This window comes from Bacillus rossius, chromosome 18 (genome assembly GCF_032445375.1).
Source record: "Bacillus rossius redtenbacheri isolate Brsri chromosome 18, Brsri_v3, whole genome shotgun sequence".
Lineage (NCBI taxonomy): Eukaryota > Metazoa > Arthropoda > Insecta > Phasmatodea > Bacillidae > Bacillus > Bacillus rossius.
The window spans coordinates 18169959-18184020 of record NC_086345.1 but is presented as its reverse complement, the minus strand read 5'-3'; the positions used below and the strand labels follow the sequence as shown (position 1 = coordinate 18184020).

Genomic DNA, 14062 nt, shown 5'->3' with positions numbered 1-14062 from the left:
ATCGTGAGCAGGTTTCGGATTGCAGGGTTTATTTTGAAACTATGCACACCTTATGTGTGCCAAGGTAGGCTGGGCCCTTGGAACTATACTGCCAATTGTTAAAAGTCTGTGAAAATCATTTACTTACCTTGATTTTGGTCCTGAATGGGCAGTATTTAAGGTTATTTATAAATAGATTTATAAAAATGAATTCCAGTTTTACGTCTTGTTGGTAACAAAGATCATTACAGGAACTCACACAATAGAGTAAATAAAATTAAGAATGGCATCGTCCATAGCCTACAGCTACAAACCATCCAGAGCGAAGTGATTTCACCGAAAGCCAATGAAAAACTGAGATGATGGATTAACCGGGATTCGAACCCTGGTCATCTGGAACTAGTGTCCAGTTTTTTTTTTATGTTGTGGTAATTTTCTTGATATCTATAGTTGTTTGTGAAGTGTGGGCATTGTAATTATTTTGAAAGCCTGTGAATTACGACAGGTTGGCCTGCTTGGCTTTTTTTTTTTTTTTATGGTTCCAACTGACTTTGGTTTGTACATGGTTGGCTAGAAAATTGTGGTGTGCTGATGTAAATTATGCAGCTCTTTTTTTTCTTTTGCTTTTTTTTATCGTGAAGTCATATTGCTTCTTTCTCGTTATCACGTAATTTATGTCTTGTGGTTCGTTCTTTGCCGCGGGCATGATGAAGTTTACTATGCTCCCCGGTCAGCTTGAAGCTGCAGAGTCAAATGTTAAACATGTTCAATCCCGAGTGCAAGCTATTGCAGCCACACTTTAAAGTTTCATCGGCCATGGTCCACGAAATGCAGGACTTCACCGAGCAAATCTGCGAGAGGTAGAAAAGGCTACCGTGGCCATGTATGTAATGAGCTGAAATTAGCTCTATCAGTGGCCTATTTCATAAAACTACAAGTCTACAAGTTACTATTTACAAGTTACAAGGGAATTTCTTACAAGTGTGAATCTGAAGTGTTTCACAAAGAAAGTTGCTTGACTTGTAGAAGTTGATGCACTTGTAACACATATCTACAAGTTTACGAGTCAGCTGTTTATTGTTCGTGTTTTGATTATGTAACAAATTTGTAGGTTATAGTTGTTGCGAAGTGTATGCTGATAAAAATGATTTCATTGACAGCATTTACAAATGTTTTGATACATCTGTGTACTGTTGATTTGGAAATACCATGCATATCTCCAACTGCATGGTACTGTCCGCCATTTCCCAACAAATGTAGAGAGACAAATATTTGTTCCCTTGCAGATAACAATTTATTTCTTCGTGTAGGGTGATCCAATAGATGACCTATATCTTGTACTAGCTCCTCCAGTTTAACAGCACTCATGCGGAACATTTCGTTATACTCAAATACTGTGCCAAGTCCCATGTTCAATCTCTCTCTAAAATTGCGTGGTCGCCTCATAACCTCAAAATCTATGTCATCTTCATCAGAATCAGTAAATACAATAATATCAATTGTATTCTAAGATGTTATAATATCATTCTATAGACAAGCATAGACTTTTTAATGATTTACAACTAATATAATTGGACTTGCACAATATTCTACCTATGTATTGACACTAGTAGCAATTTCTCAGAAGTTACAAATGCTTGCAAGCTACAAGTTTGTTTATGAAACAAAAACATTTATTTACTTGTAAAATTAACCTGTAACTTGTAGCATTTCACTTGTAACTACAAGTATTTACTTGTAGCTTTATGAAACAACATTATCAAAGTTTTTACAAGTTACTAGCAAAGTTACTTGTAACTTGTAGACTTGTAGTTTTATGAAATAGGCCACAGGCCTCCCGGGACAGAGAGCATGGGACAACAACAGCCTAAGTCATTCCACGAAACTACAGCAATTTCCACCCGAGTTTTTAAAAATATTTTTACAACAAAATGTGCGAACATAACGATAGAGCAGTTACATGGCGACCTTAATAAAGGTGTGTACTATCAGTAAAAACCATCGTAGAGGTAGCACCAGGGCCTCTGAAGCCTCCAATGTATTGTTTTCATGGAGTATATCACAAACTTTGGTTTTTTGGCCACTTTGGCCATTGGTACTGATAGAGCTGGTACATAGGTCCCTTCCTACAGGTATATACATTCAAATAAATTAATAAGCAGGCAAAATATCGTACAGGTTGTCTCCGTGTGTTTTCATGGATTATATCACAAACATTATATTTATAGCCCACTTTGGCCATTGGTACGGATAGAGCTGGTACATAGGTACCTTACTTCAGGTTTAGACTATCAAATAAAAAATATATTTGAGGGCAAAATATTGTACAAGTTGTCCCAGTAGCCCTGAAGGCCTCCAATGTCTTGTTTTCATGGAGTATATCACAAATGTACCAAGTTTTTTTTTTTTTTTTTTTTGCAGGAGCAGGAAACTGAGAGTGGCATGGTGAATTCAGCGGACATACTGGTGCATAAGTTAGTGTCTGTTCTGGAGTCCATAGAAAAACTTCCGGTTTACCTCTACGACACTCCAGGTTCTGGATATGGCCTGCAGGTAAGATTTTTTTGCGCATTACTGAGAGTACACCCGCCCCTCAAAGTAATGTCCTAATTTGTTCCAGGAAAACGAGAGTGCTAATCAATTTTTTTTTTCCGTAAAAGATTAGGTATGCTAATCAAAATAATTGATTTTTCCAATCAAACAAGTGTGTTTGCTGATTTTTTTTCGACACAGTAAATTTATAATGCTAATATTATGTCTTGTGTACATTTTAAATACATTTAAATAAATGTTGAATAACATTTTCAGATTGAGCAACCTAAAATTAAATTAAAAAATTTTACGGACTGTATTGTTTACTTTATAGGGCTGGGGGCTTAACATTTCCAAGAGGATTTTTAACATTTCTAGTTACATAATAATATTATTAATGTCTATTAGTATTAATTAATATATCAATGTCTATTAATACATATATATCCTAATAAGAGTTAAAAAAAAATCATAAACTAAATGTTTTTTATTATTAGAAAATATTGTAATATTATTTCTGTCACTGTTTATTTCTTGTTTGCCAGATATTGACTCGTCGCCTGAGGTTTCGCTTGGAGAAGGCCCCGGGCGAGAGCTCGCTGATCGACCGGACTGGTCGGAGCCTCAAGATGGAACCCCTCAGCACGATCGCCCAGCTGGAACGCTATTTGCTCAAGATGGTGGCGAAGCAGTGGTACGATTACGAGCGCTCGACGTTCGCGTTCGTCCGTCACTTGAAGGAGGGGCAGAAAATCACTTTCCGCCACCAGCACGACTTTGACGAGAACGGGATAATCTATTGGATTGGAACCAATGGAAAGTGAGTCCTTAACAAAATTATCTGAATAGTCTATTTCTTTTTTCCCTATGATTTTGGCTGTTGAAAGATAATTTCACTATTAGTAAATACCTAAAATAGGTAAGGTTATTTTTTCTTTTACAAAATTCACAAAAAACAAAGTTTTTTGTGTAAATTTTTGTTTGATTTAAAAAAAATATGTATATGTAAGTATTTAATTGTTTGTATGTAACTCCACAAAAATGATGTTTACTAAATGTTGTATCATACTGATTTCAATACCTAAGATGCTGAAAAATTCAGATGATGAATGTTTAATATAAACATCATATAACTGCATTGGTGAGCACTGATATCAGCTTTTATTTTTAGCGGTATTTTTAAGAGATTTTAGGGTGCCACTTTCGTCAGTATGAGGGATTATTTTAAAACAGGAAGTGGCAGTAGTGTTTCAGTATCTATTATTTTATTTGAAATGTCACTTTACTTTACAATATTTTGGATATTTGTATTAACTATCCTTTACTAGATGTAATATTGTCTGCCCTTGGAAGAAAAACAACTTTAAATTTTAAATTACATTAAAATTACTTAGCACTATAACTCCTAGGTGATTTCTAGGGTCTGTGAAAACACTTTGTATTAATGAGAGTTTTTATTAACAGGATTTTTACTAATGAGGTTTCACTGCATGGGAGTTATAACAGTTTTTATCTTTTTCAAAAACAGTCCCCATTTCTACCCCTTAAGCGGAATTTTGCCCATTAACAACTCTACCTAGATTTTCCATTACTATATTTTATGTTTTAGTTTGTAAGTGATTAGTCATAAATTGCAGCATTTATTGTGTCCATAAAAATGTGTTATTTTAGCTTTGTGTATTTAAACATTTGAGTTGACGATTTTGGGGAAACTAAAAACTATATAAAAGTTTTCCGGAAGTCGCACCATGGTAACTGCTACAATATTTAGTCTTTCTTTGAAATCTACTTAATAAAAAAAAACACCCAAAACACTTGGTGAATGTAGACTGTGGCACTCTTAATGCAGTGGTGTGGCAGTATAGGTCAGTAAATGCTGAATTCACACGTGTATAAATCAGAAGTTAAGTAGATGTACCGAGCAGAAGGATGTGGGAATTAAAGATCTCCGACTACGGCCGAAATGTTTTTTTTTTTCGGAAAACGGCGCTCCAAAACGGTGTCCTGTGTGTCCCAGGACGTGTCCCGAGTGGGTGAACCCGGGCCAGTACGGCCTGGTGATGGTGACGTCCTCGGACGGCCGCAACCTGCCGTACGGGCGGCTGGAGGACGTGCTCAGCAGGGACGCCAACGCGCTCAACTGCCACACCAACGACGACAAGCGCGCCTGGTTCGCCGTCGACCTGGGTGTGTGGGTGATACCCACCTGCTACACCCTGAGGCACGCCCGCGGGTACGGCCGCTCCGCCTTGAGGAACTGGTTCTTTCAGGTAAAATAATTAATTAATTAAATAAATAAATCATTCTCTTTAAATTTTTATTACAGTGGGACATTCTATGTCTTAACACTTTGGCTGCTGCCCATTGTAATACTTTTGTTGCCGTTCACCCATCTGCCTTTTCGGCAAAGTGCTGCACCTTGAAATGTTTCCTCCCTACCTGCAGAAGTGTCACCCCCTGCTATGGGGCGCACCTTTAATCATGGGCGTAAAAATCTTAACATTTTCGCTGTAAGGGTTGCACCATATATATCTTATCTTCACTAGAGTTTCATGGATACAATTTTATTGAAGTCTTTGTGTTCGGTGTGTCAGCTGGTGCAAGAAATACAGCGTTGGTGTTGACCATCGGTTCTTGTTTATCTGTTTACTATGGAATAGAGTGAGGCAGCCCACTTCTCTCTCTCTCGCTCTCTCGCTCTTGATCTTTCGCTCTCTCGCGCTCTCTCGCTCTTGATCTTTCGCTCTCTCGCTCTCTCTCCCTCTCGCTCTTGCTCTCCCTCTCTCACGCTCTTGCTCACGCTCTTGCTCTCTCTTTCTCTCTCGCTCTCACTCTTTCTCTCTCGCTCTCACTCTTTCTCTCTTGGTCTCGCTCTTTCTCTCTCTCAATCTCTTTCTCTCTCTCGCTCTCTTTCTTGCTCTTTCTCTCTTGCTCTCTCTCTTGCTCTCTTTCTCTCTCGCTCTCTTTCTCTCTTGCTCTCTTTCTCTCTCGCTCTCTTTCTCTCTTGCTCTCCTTCTCTCTCGCTCTCTTTCTCTCTCGCTCTCTTTCTCTCTCGCTCTCTCTCTCGCTCTCTCTCTCTCGCTCTCTTTCTCTTTCCCTCTTTCTCTCTTTCCCTCTTTCTCTCTTTCCCTCTTTCTCTCTCTCTTTCTCTCTTTATCTCTCTCTTTCTCTCTTTCTCTCTCTCCATACCAAATGTATACAAGCACCCTAATTCCCTGTACTACCTAACAAGTTTCCCTTTCATTTCATATCTGATTTGAGTAATGTGAATAATGAATAATGCTGTTCTGCTGGTGTGTGTGGTGCGGGACACAGGTGTCGAAGGACGGGGTCGCCTGGACCACCCTGTACACGCACGTGGACGACGGCTCGCTCAACGAGCCGGGCAGCACGTCGTCCTGGCTGCTGGAGCCGCCCGCGGACGAGTCCCAGGGCTGGCGGCACGTGCGGCTGCAGCAGGCGGGCAAGAACGCCTCGGGCCAGACCCACTACCTCAGCCTGTCCGGCTTCGAGGTGTACGGCACCGTCACCGGCGTCTGCGAGGACCTGGGTGCGCTCCCCGTACCGTTCCACTTGGCCACGTCCTATAGTGTGCTGTTCGTTTCGTATGAAGCATCTGTTGTGAAGCTTTAAAACATTGAAGCCTAAGATTCATTCATGGAATTATGAATTTTTTTTGTATGTTTTACATATTTTTTTTAAAATTAATATTTTTAGTATTAATATTATACATGGTTGGTTAATCACTTAATCAGTTCAAACATTAAAATATTAATCTCTTCTTAATATCCCATTTGACTTGGTCAGGAAATGTGCTATTCGTTTCATATGAAGCATCTGATGTGAAGCTAGGCGTTTGTGGTGAAGCTCTAAAACATGGAAACCTAAGATTCATTCATGAAATTTTTCAGTTTTTTTTTTGTATGTTTTACACATTTTTTTTTTTTTAATTTATATTTTTAGTATTAATATTATGCATGGTTAGGGACCGGAAAAATTCGCTCGTTCAATGACCTGTAGGATGAATTTATAGTTCTACGTGCACTCGGTCAAATGTCACCCTCTCATTGGCTGCTGTCTTGTGAAGGAGTCCCGATGTAGCAGCCTGTGATTCTACACAGCTTTGGTTGAGTGTTTCTCACTGGCCTGTAGTCATCCAGGTAAGTTGTGAGCCAATAGCAGAGGCAGCACTGAGGTATAACTATATGAATTTTAGGCTGTCGTGAAATGAATCCGCGAATTTTTCCGGTCTCTATGCATGGTTAATCACTTAATCAGTTCAAACATTAAAATATTAGTTTTTCACTTCAATCTAGTATTTTACAAATAAAAAATAAGTATAAGCCGAGGTTAATATTCGTAATTCAATTCTACAAATGTTTTAAACATTGGTTTTATATTCGCTTCACATCAAAAAATTGTATTAACGCATGACTAAAATAATACTTTTGTCATTAAGGCCCCCCACCTACGTGGGCTTACACGTGGTTTGCAAAACTTAAGGTAAACCGCAGGATTTAGATACCAGAGTGGTTTATTTTTTTACGAAAGGCAGTTATGAATACGCTGAGTTCAGATGAGTAGTTCTGATTCTGGATTTTGTTTTAAACTGTATTTGCAGGGAGTGAAAAGGGCTGAAAGTGTGTTTTCAGAGTAATTTTTTAGACCCGTAGTACCCAGTAAGGATTCTTGAAAGCGCTCAAAGTCCTTGTGTTACATCTTTACCTTCGTTACTCTACCATGTAATGTTAAGGTTTAGCGCTCAAATCTCATGGTGGTCCTATGCACGGTGAGAAGACTGCACAGTAGTTCTGAGCCTTGTGCTTAGAGGAGATAACTGCTTAAGAAGCACCAGCGAACTTCTCACTTATGGCTCCGCCTTACTAACACGCATACTCCTGACTAGCCGGGCATCTTGGTTTCAACATTTTTTTGGCTATGATATTATTCTGTAGTTTGACATTTAAAAATTATTGCTTTGTTAAAGCATACCTAAAAGTTAATGGTGAAGTCATCGGCACGTAGTAGGGTTCTGTGGGTGTTCAAAAAATAAATTTGATAATCACAGGAATGCGCGAAGACTTTTTGACGTGATAACGTCTTATAAATCGATGAACGCCGGCTGCATGCATGAAAAAGCATGACTCATTGTCACGTTCCGCCTGAGCCGAGCGTGCAAGAACCGGTTGACCACCGTTCGAGAAAATCTTCTGTAATATCGAACAGGTTAAGGCGGGCTTTTTAAAAGCAGCGATTTAAAAAATTTGATTTGACGTTATCATGTAAAATTATCGTCCGTAAACCGACTTTACAGACAATTCCTTTTTTTTTTTTTTTTTAAATTTGAAAACTTGTAGTTCCGCCTTGTTCCTTTGACAACGGGAACGAAAACTTCCTACAAAATTAATCTATAAAATTGAATCAGCGCCTAGCACCGACTTGTGCTTAGGCGACCATCTTGAGTAGACTTGTCTTTTGTTTTCTTCAGTGTCTGGAGCACAGCTGTGATAAAGTCTTCCGCAACGCATCTCACACAGCAAGGAAAAATATCCTATTTACTTAGATTTGTCCAAGCTCAAACAACAACAAATGTCAAGATATACACACTATAAAGTAGGGATGTACCGATATTGAAAAACCGGTTACTGATGTTCCAAACCGATTAAGAATACAGATTATATTTGCCTGATTATTACGTACATAAATACAAAATATAGCATATTATTTGATCAAAGAATTCGTCACTCCGTTTACGTAATGTATGGTTGTGCATTAGTGACTAGAAAACAATAAAACAATCTACAGTCGCCGAGTTGTCTTTGCTAACACAGACATTACCAATATTCAAAAATTAATTTCGGTCACAAACATAAATATTCCTACAACTGACCACCAACTATGGCAATCGTGAACTTTTATTCCTGGTTAAATATTTGTTGTTAATATACGATAAAAATAAAAAGTAAAGAAGAATTTCCCATTATTAAAGCAACTTCAATCATAATAAAAAATAATAGAAAAAGGTTCACGTATACAACGGAAATTCCGGTGAAGTGAGATAAGTTGGCCAAATTGTTTTTGTTCATCACATGACGTGCGTAACCTAAATGTAAAATGGAGATCTTGTGATGGGGGCTGTTCAAATAATATTATTGTGTTTTATACTGCTTTATGTTGTATTTTATTACAAGCGGCACTCAAAGCGGTTGTTTGATGCATGGAGCTAACAATAATGGAAATACTAGCCATACATGCAAGAAGAAAATTGTCGATTGAATAAAATAAAGAGTACATTTTATTTACGAGAAGATGAAGTTTCTGAAAACTTTCAGCGCGCGTGTGGGCCTACAGTCTGAACGGTGTTTCATGAATTAAACTTAAAATAGTTTACCATTTACCGTTAAAATAATATATTAGCATCATTGGCATGTTTTTCTTATAATGCTAAGAGATAACTATGATAAACATAAAGGGAAAATGTCGACAATTTCGTCTAAATAATCGGTTGAAATGTCGCAGATTAAGATTAATTACCGATGCTCCATTATCGGGCGATCACAGTTGATCGGGATTCGAATCGGTACATCCCTGCTGTGAAGTTGCCGGGACGCGCCTCTCGCGAGGCGACACACGAGGGCAGGGGTTGACGGCGAGGGGGTGCGTGGTGGTTGGTGCGCAGGCAAGGCGGCCAAGGAGGCGGAGGCCAGCCTGCGCCGGCAGAGGCGGCTGCTGCGCACGCAGGTGCTGAAGCACCTGCTGGTGGGCGCCCGGGTGGTGCGCGGGCTGGACTGGAAGTGGCGTGACCAGGACGGCAGCCCGCCCGGCGAGGGGACGGTCACGGGGGAGCTGCACAACGGTGAGTGGAGACGGCGTTCCCATTTCAGTGCACTGCTTACTGTATGGGCTCGGTCGTCATAGCGGACCTGTAAAATCGCAAATGAACGCGAAATTCTACCGTCGCGCACGGCCGACCTACCGAAGCGAAAAACAAAACGAGGACGGACTGGCCACAAGATGGCGATTGGAGCAGCAGCGTCACTATTCCAACGCTGGCGTTCGCGGGAAATTCAAATTCAACATTTACACCCGGCCTGAACACTTACGCTATATTTTGTTTAAATTTTTAATTTTTATACAGTAGAACCCTGTTATAATGAATCTGAAGGGAGTAGTTTATATGTTCACTATAGAGGGGAAACTTTATATCTGGGAAAACTTTTATATTGGCAATACATACTCAAAAGCATAATCTTAACTACACATAGGCCTAAGCCAAGAAAAGAACGAATGAAAATACACAAAGCAACAGTTTTATGAGCAAATGCAGATATTATTTTTAATACACTACACATGTACAAACTTTCTATTAATGGTTCTTCGACATCGGCGTATTTTCCTTTTTTCAGGCGTTTAATACTCTGTGACGTATTCGCAGTTTGAGAAAGAAGATTGTTCAGCTTGTTTAATATTGTATTTAATGTGGATGTTGCAATTCCCAGTTCCTTTGATATTAACACGTGCGGGACAGTGGGGTTGGAGTCTACCTTTTTAATAATGTCCACTTTATCTCGCACAGATAATGCCTTACGTTTTTTAACGCGTTTTTCACCCTTTTTTATGTACGTATTTCTTATTGAAGCACATTTGCAGCTTAATAACACGAAATTCTTTTTACCGTCAAAAGTAAATAAACGAAAAATAACGAGTCTGGCGCATCAAAGATCACTACGTATCATTTAGTATCGCAGTTGCTAAAGCTGGAACGAAAATTTCTTACTTTCTATGGAAAAATTTAGTCCACAGAGTTCTATCTAGTGGTAGTCTTAAAAACCTTACTCGATCAAAATGTCCGAAACGTGAACAATAAAAATGAGACGTAAAAATATTGAATTTGCTGCTATAATGTACATACGTATTTGTGTGGCGGTAATTTATGTTTAATTTTGATAACTTATTAAATGTACACGCGTTCGCCCATTCTTTAACTCTGCAGGGAAAACTATTTTTTATTTTCACCTAACTGAGCACCATTTCTGGCTACACGTAGCCTACCAAGGCCACTCGATTACGACTTGTTTATATTATGAACAGTGGACAATGGAGTAGCATATTGGGGAGAAAAACGTTAATGTGATCCAGAATAGACGTTTTGTGAAAATACTTGTAATTATATGAAAATATTTGAGATAAATGTGCATTATGTCGGCAAAATTTGTTCGTGGTACACGGGAAAACGTATCAACATTGACAAAAGTTGTGCGCTATATCCAATAAATTAATACATAACCTCACATCATTTTGCCGGGACCGAGACGGAAATTCACTATAAATGGGAATTCATTATAGGCGGGTTCACTATAAACGGGTTCTACTGTATATATACATTTTTTTTGTAATTGTTTTTGCTTTTAATATCTTTAAGTACGAAAAGAACCTGAATTAAAGTTAAGTAAAAGAGAACTATGATCATCCGTGGGGATATATAGTTTTCTTCATTACGTTCAGAATATTTGTTAAATCTAATTTTTAAAAAAAAATTGTATCTCTAGTGATTTTAAATTTTGGTTCAGGGGGGGGGAAAAAAAATGATCACATGTTTGTGTGGTGGGCCATGCATGAAAATATTTTTGTGTTTGGAAAGTTGTAGTCAATGGGGAAGGGGGCTGGACAAAATTATTTGCCTCCCCCCCCCCCTCCCTCCCCACGGGCACTTGCCCCCTGGTTGCTTTGGACAGCCCTGACTGTAGGTTGAACTTTGTGTGTGTCGTAGTTCTGTTGGATAATGTTTGTGGTGATGCAACAGAAATTCAAAATGATTTGTATTTGCTATTTTAATTTCGTACATGTGGCTAGGCACTAACTTTTCCTACAACTCCGTGCATCCGTGAGTTGTTTGTTGATGATTCCCGAGCCCATGATCGTGATGCAAGAGGCGACTTGTCGACAGTCAGTGCTAGCTGATTGACTGAAATTCATTGGTGTCCATGAATCATCATACCTTTTCAAGACACGGAGGATGATTTAAATGTTGGCCTCTTTGGGAAATTTTTTTTAAAATCACTTTGTGTTTTAAAAGTTTCACTGCATCTCTAACTAAACAATCAATGTAAAACATATCGCAAAGCCCAATTGCCAGGGACAAGATTATACAGTGAATTGCAATAAAGCCGAAATAACACCGGAAAGATGTCAATATATCATGTAACACCAAAATGCAAGTTAATACACCATAAAGCATCAAGTCCAAAAAAAAAATGAAATTATTCAGCATATTTAATTAAAACTCAGGTATGTTTTATTTTTAAAGAATGTATGTATCTTGCTGTAATTCAAAGAAGTTTGCCCCTTAAAAATTACTGTCGACTTTACACTGGGCCAGCTTTTTTATGATTTTTATGATTTTGACTCAACATAGGCTTAATGTGGGTTTTAGATATGAACTTATTGGTGGTGGTGGTGGTATGATGGACTATTTGATGCTGATGTAGTGGGAATTGTAGTCAGTTGTAGGGAGTAGTGTTGGTCATTGTAGGAGTATATTTTGTATATGGCCTCTTAAGAAAATCTTATATAAGAAAATGATCTGCCTTGTTAGGTACGAGACCTATAAATATATATACTATTACCTGTTTAGTAAAATTGTTAATCACTCTAATTTTCATGTAAGATTAATACAGGATGAATAAAATCTGTTTACAGTTGCTAACTAAGGGTTTGAATTGTTTTCAATTTAATTGCCGTATGAGCCAAAACCATCTCAAGGTGATTTTCTTTGATGAACAGGAAAAAAATAATAATTTGCAGGAGAATGTTTGAAGTTGATCATCTTAAAAACATTAATTTTATTTCAAATTAACTATTTCAATTATTGTGATACATGGCATTCATTAAAATCTTTATACATAGTACGTAATTATTAGTTTCTCATGATTTACATTTTACAGGGTTGGTATGTTATTGACAAACCAGGAAATATCTTGGGAAAACTTGAAAAAATTCTTGGAAAACAATCATTAAGTAGTTCCAAATTTAAATATTTGTATATAATTTCAATTTTGTAAGTGTAGAAATAATAGACGTCATCGTGAACTGCTTCCAGCCTGTGGCTCCGAATCGAATAATAATTTCGGTCCAACTATTGGTAAATTGAGTATGGTTTCAGTTTCTCATTTTAAAACCGCTATGTTTTATGTACATATTATTTACGAGCATGAGAGTTAGGCCCGGATATTGCTGTTAAAGTGTTTCTTACAAATGTCAAATGCAGATTCATTTATATTTTTGTTACCTTGAATAATTTGTAGTCAAGACACTGATTTGTATTAATCATCAGAAATGTATAATGCAGAGGCACAACAGGGCATGCGTGTGTATGGCTCGAGTAAAGTTTAAATCTGAAAAAAAAAAAAAAAAAAGGTGCGGGGTGGGGGAATCAATATGAAAATGTTGCCATTCTGTTATGTGTGTTAGAGCAGCCAATATCAACACGTGACAACATTACTAATGTGGTTTTTTTTTTCTTCAAGTGGTTGGTAGTTCGATCTGGAGTTTTTGTGTGTTCAATGTGAATGTGACTTGCTATGTTGGGTTGGGGATAAGTACGTGTTAAGATACCTGTATCTTGCTGCTAGATAGTAACGTTGGTTGGTCACCTCAGCCCTGGCGCCCTCGATCCAAGAGACATTATAAAGAACGTCATCGCGATGGGCATTTGTTGTTTATTTTTTTTTTCTGCTGCTCTTGCCAAGAGCATGTTTCAATACTTTATCTGGACGGTGGAAGGTTTTTGGTCGATCATTCGCGATTTGTCTTCCGGCTGGGATGCCCCCTACTACTGCAATCTCGAGAGGATTGTTGTCACGTGTCGCTGTTGGTTGGAAATTGCTTCCCCTGCCCGACTTCGTGGCTCACTTAACTGGGTCCTTCTTTTCAAGGGTGGATTGATGTGACTTGGGACCACGGGGGGTCCAACTCGTACCGTATGGGAGCGGAGGGGAAGTATGATCTGAGGCTAGCCCCTGGGTTCGAGGCAGACATCTTGGCGGGGGCGCCAGTCGCTGTCGCGGCCAATAAAGTGGCAGTTTTCTCCACTGGTGGTAAGACCTCCTTCATCAGTGTGCCTGTAGTACTGCTTTAGACTTAGAAATAGTTGTAGTTGTAGAATGTGCAAGGTTCAACGGCCATATCTGCCCTCATCAGTGTGTGTGGTAGACAGAATACATTAACTCTGTAAAACATCCAGAAATTCTTAAACTATTTTTTTTTTTACTTTGGCATATTTTGATTTGTCCAAGAATGAAGTAAATTTTTTTTTGGAAAATAGATATTTGTTTTCCAGAAATCCTAAGCAGCTGTATTCAAAAGTAAAAATTCATAATGACCTGAAATTGAATACATAATATAAATCATATGCTTAAGTGTTAAAAATTTGGCTTCGACAGATCTGAAGTGTTTTAATTAAAATGTTGGATTTTCCAAAAAGTTTGGTCGTTTTTGTGGTATTTTTCCTGTGGGGAGGGATGAAAACTGAAAGACACCTTCGTAAATTCAA

At 38.3% G+C, this 14062-nt stretch overlaps 1 protein-coding gene across 10 annotated transcripts in view; it reads left to right on the top strand.

Moving 5' to 3' along the window:
* The window catches only part of LOC134541226 (E3 ubiquitin-protein ligase HECTD1), a 151499-nt gene that overhangs the window by 85267 nt on the left and 52170 nt on the right, over positions 1–14062 (top strand). For 9 of the 10 annotated variants that reach the window (XM_063384483.1, XM_063384490.1, XM_063384486.1 and 6 more), the window contains 6 exons: positions 2401–2532; positions 3057–3331; positions 4529–4781; positions 5827–6061; positions 9191–9367; positions 13446–13607. In XM_063384483.1, coding sequence (XP_063240553.1) covers positions 2401–2532; positions 3057–3331; positions 4529–4781; positions 5827–6061; positions 9191–9367; positions 13446–13607 — 1234 coding nt within the window. The remainder of the gene's footprint in view (positions 1–2400; positions 2533–3056; positions 3332–4528; positions 4782–5826; positions 6062–9190; positions 9368–13445; positions 13608–14062) is intronic. The other variant, XM_063384487.1, reaches the window with a different exon arrangement.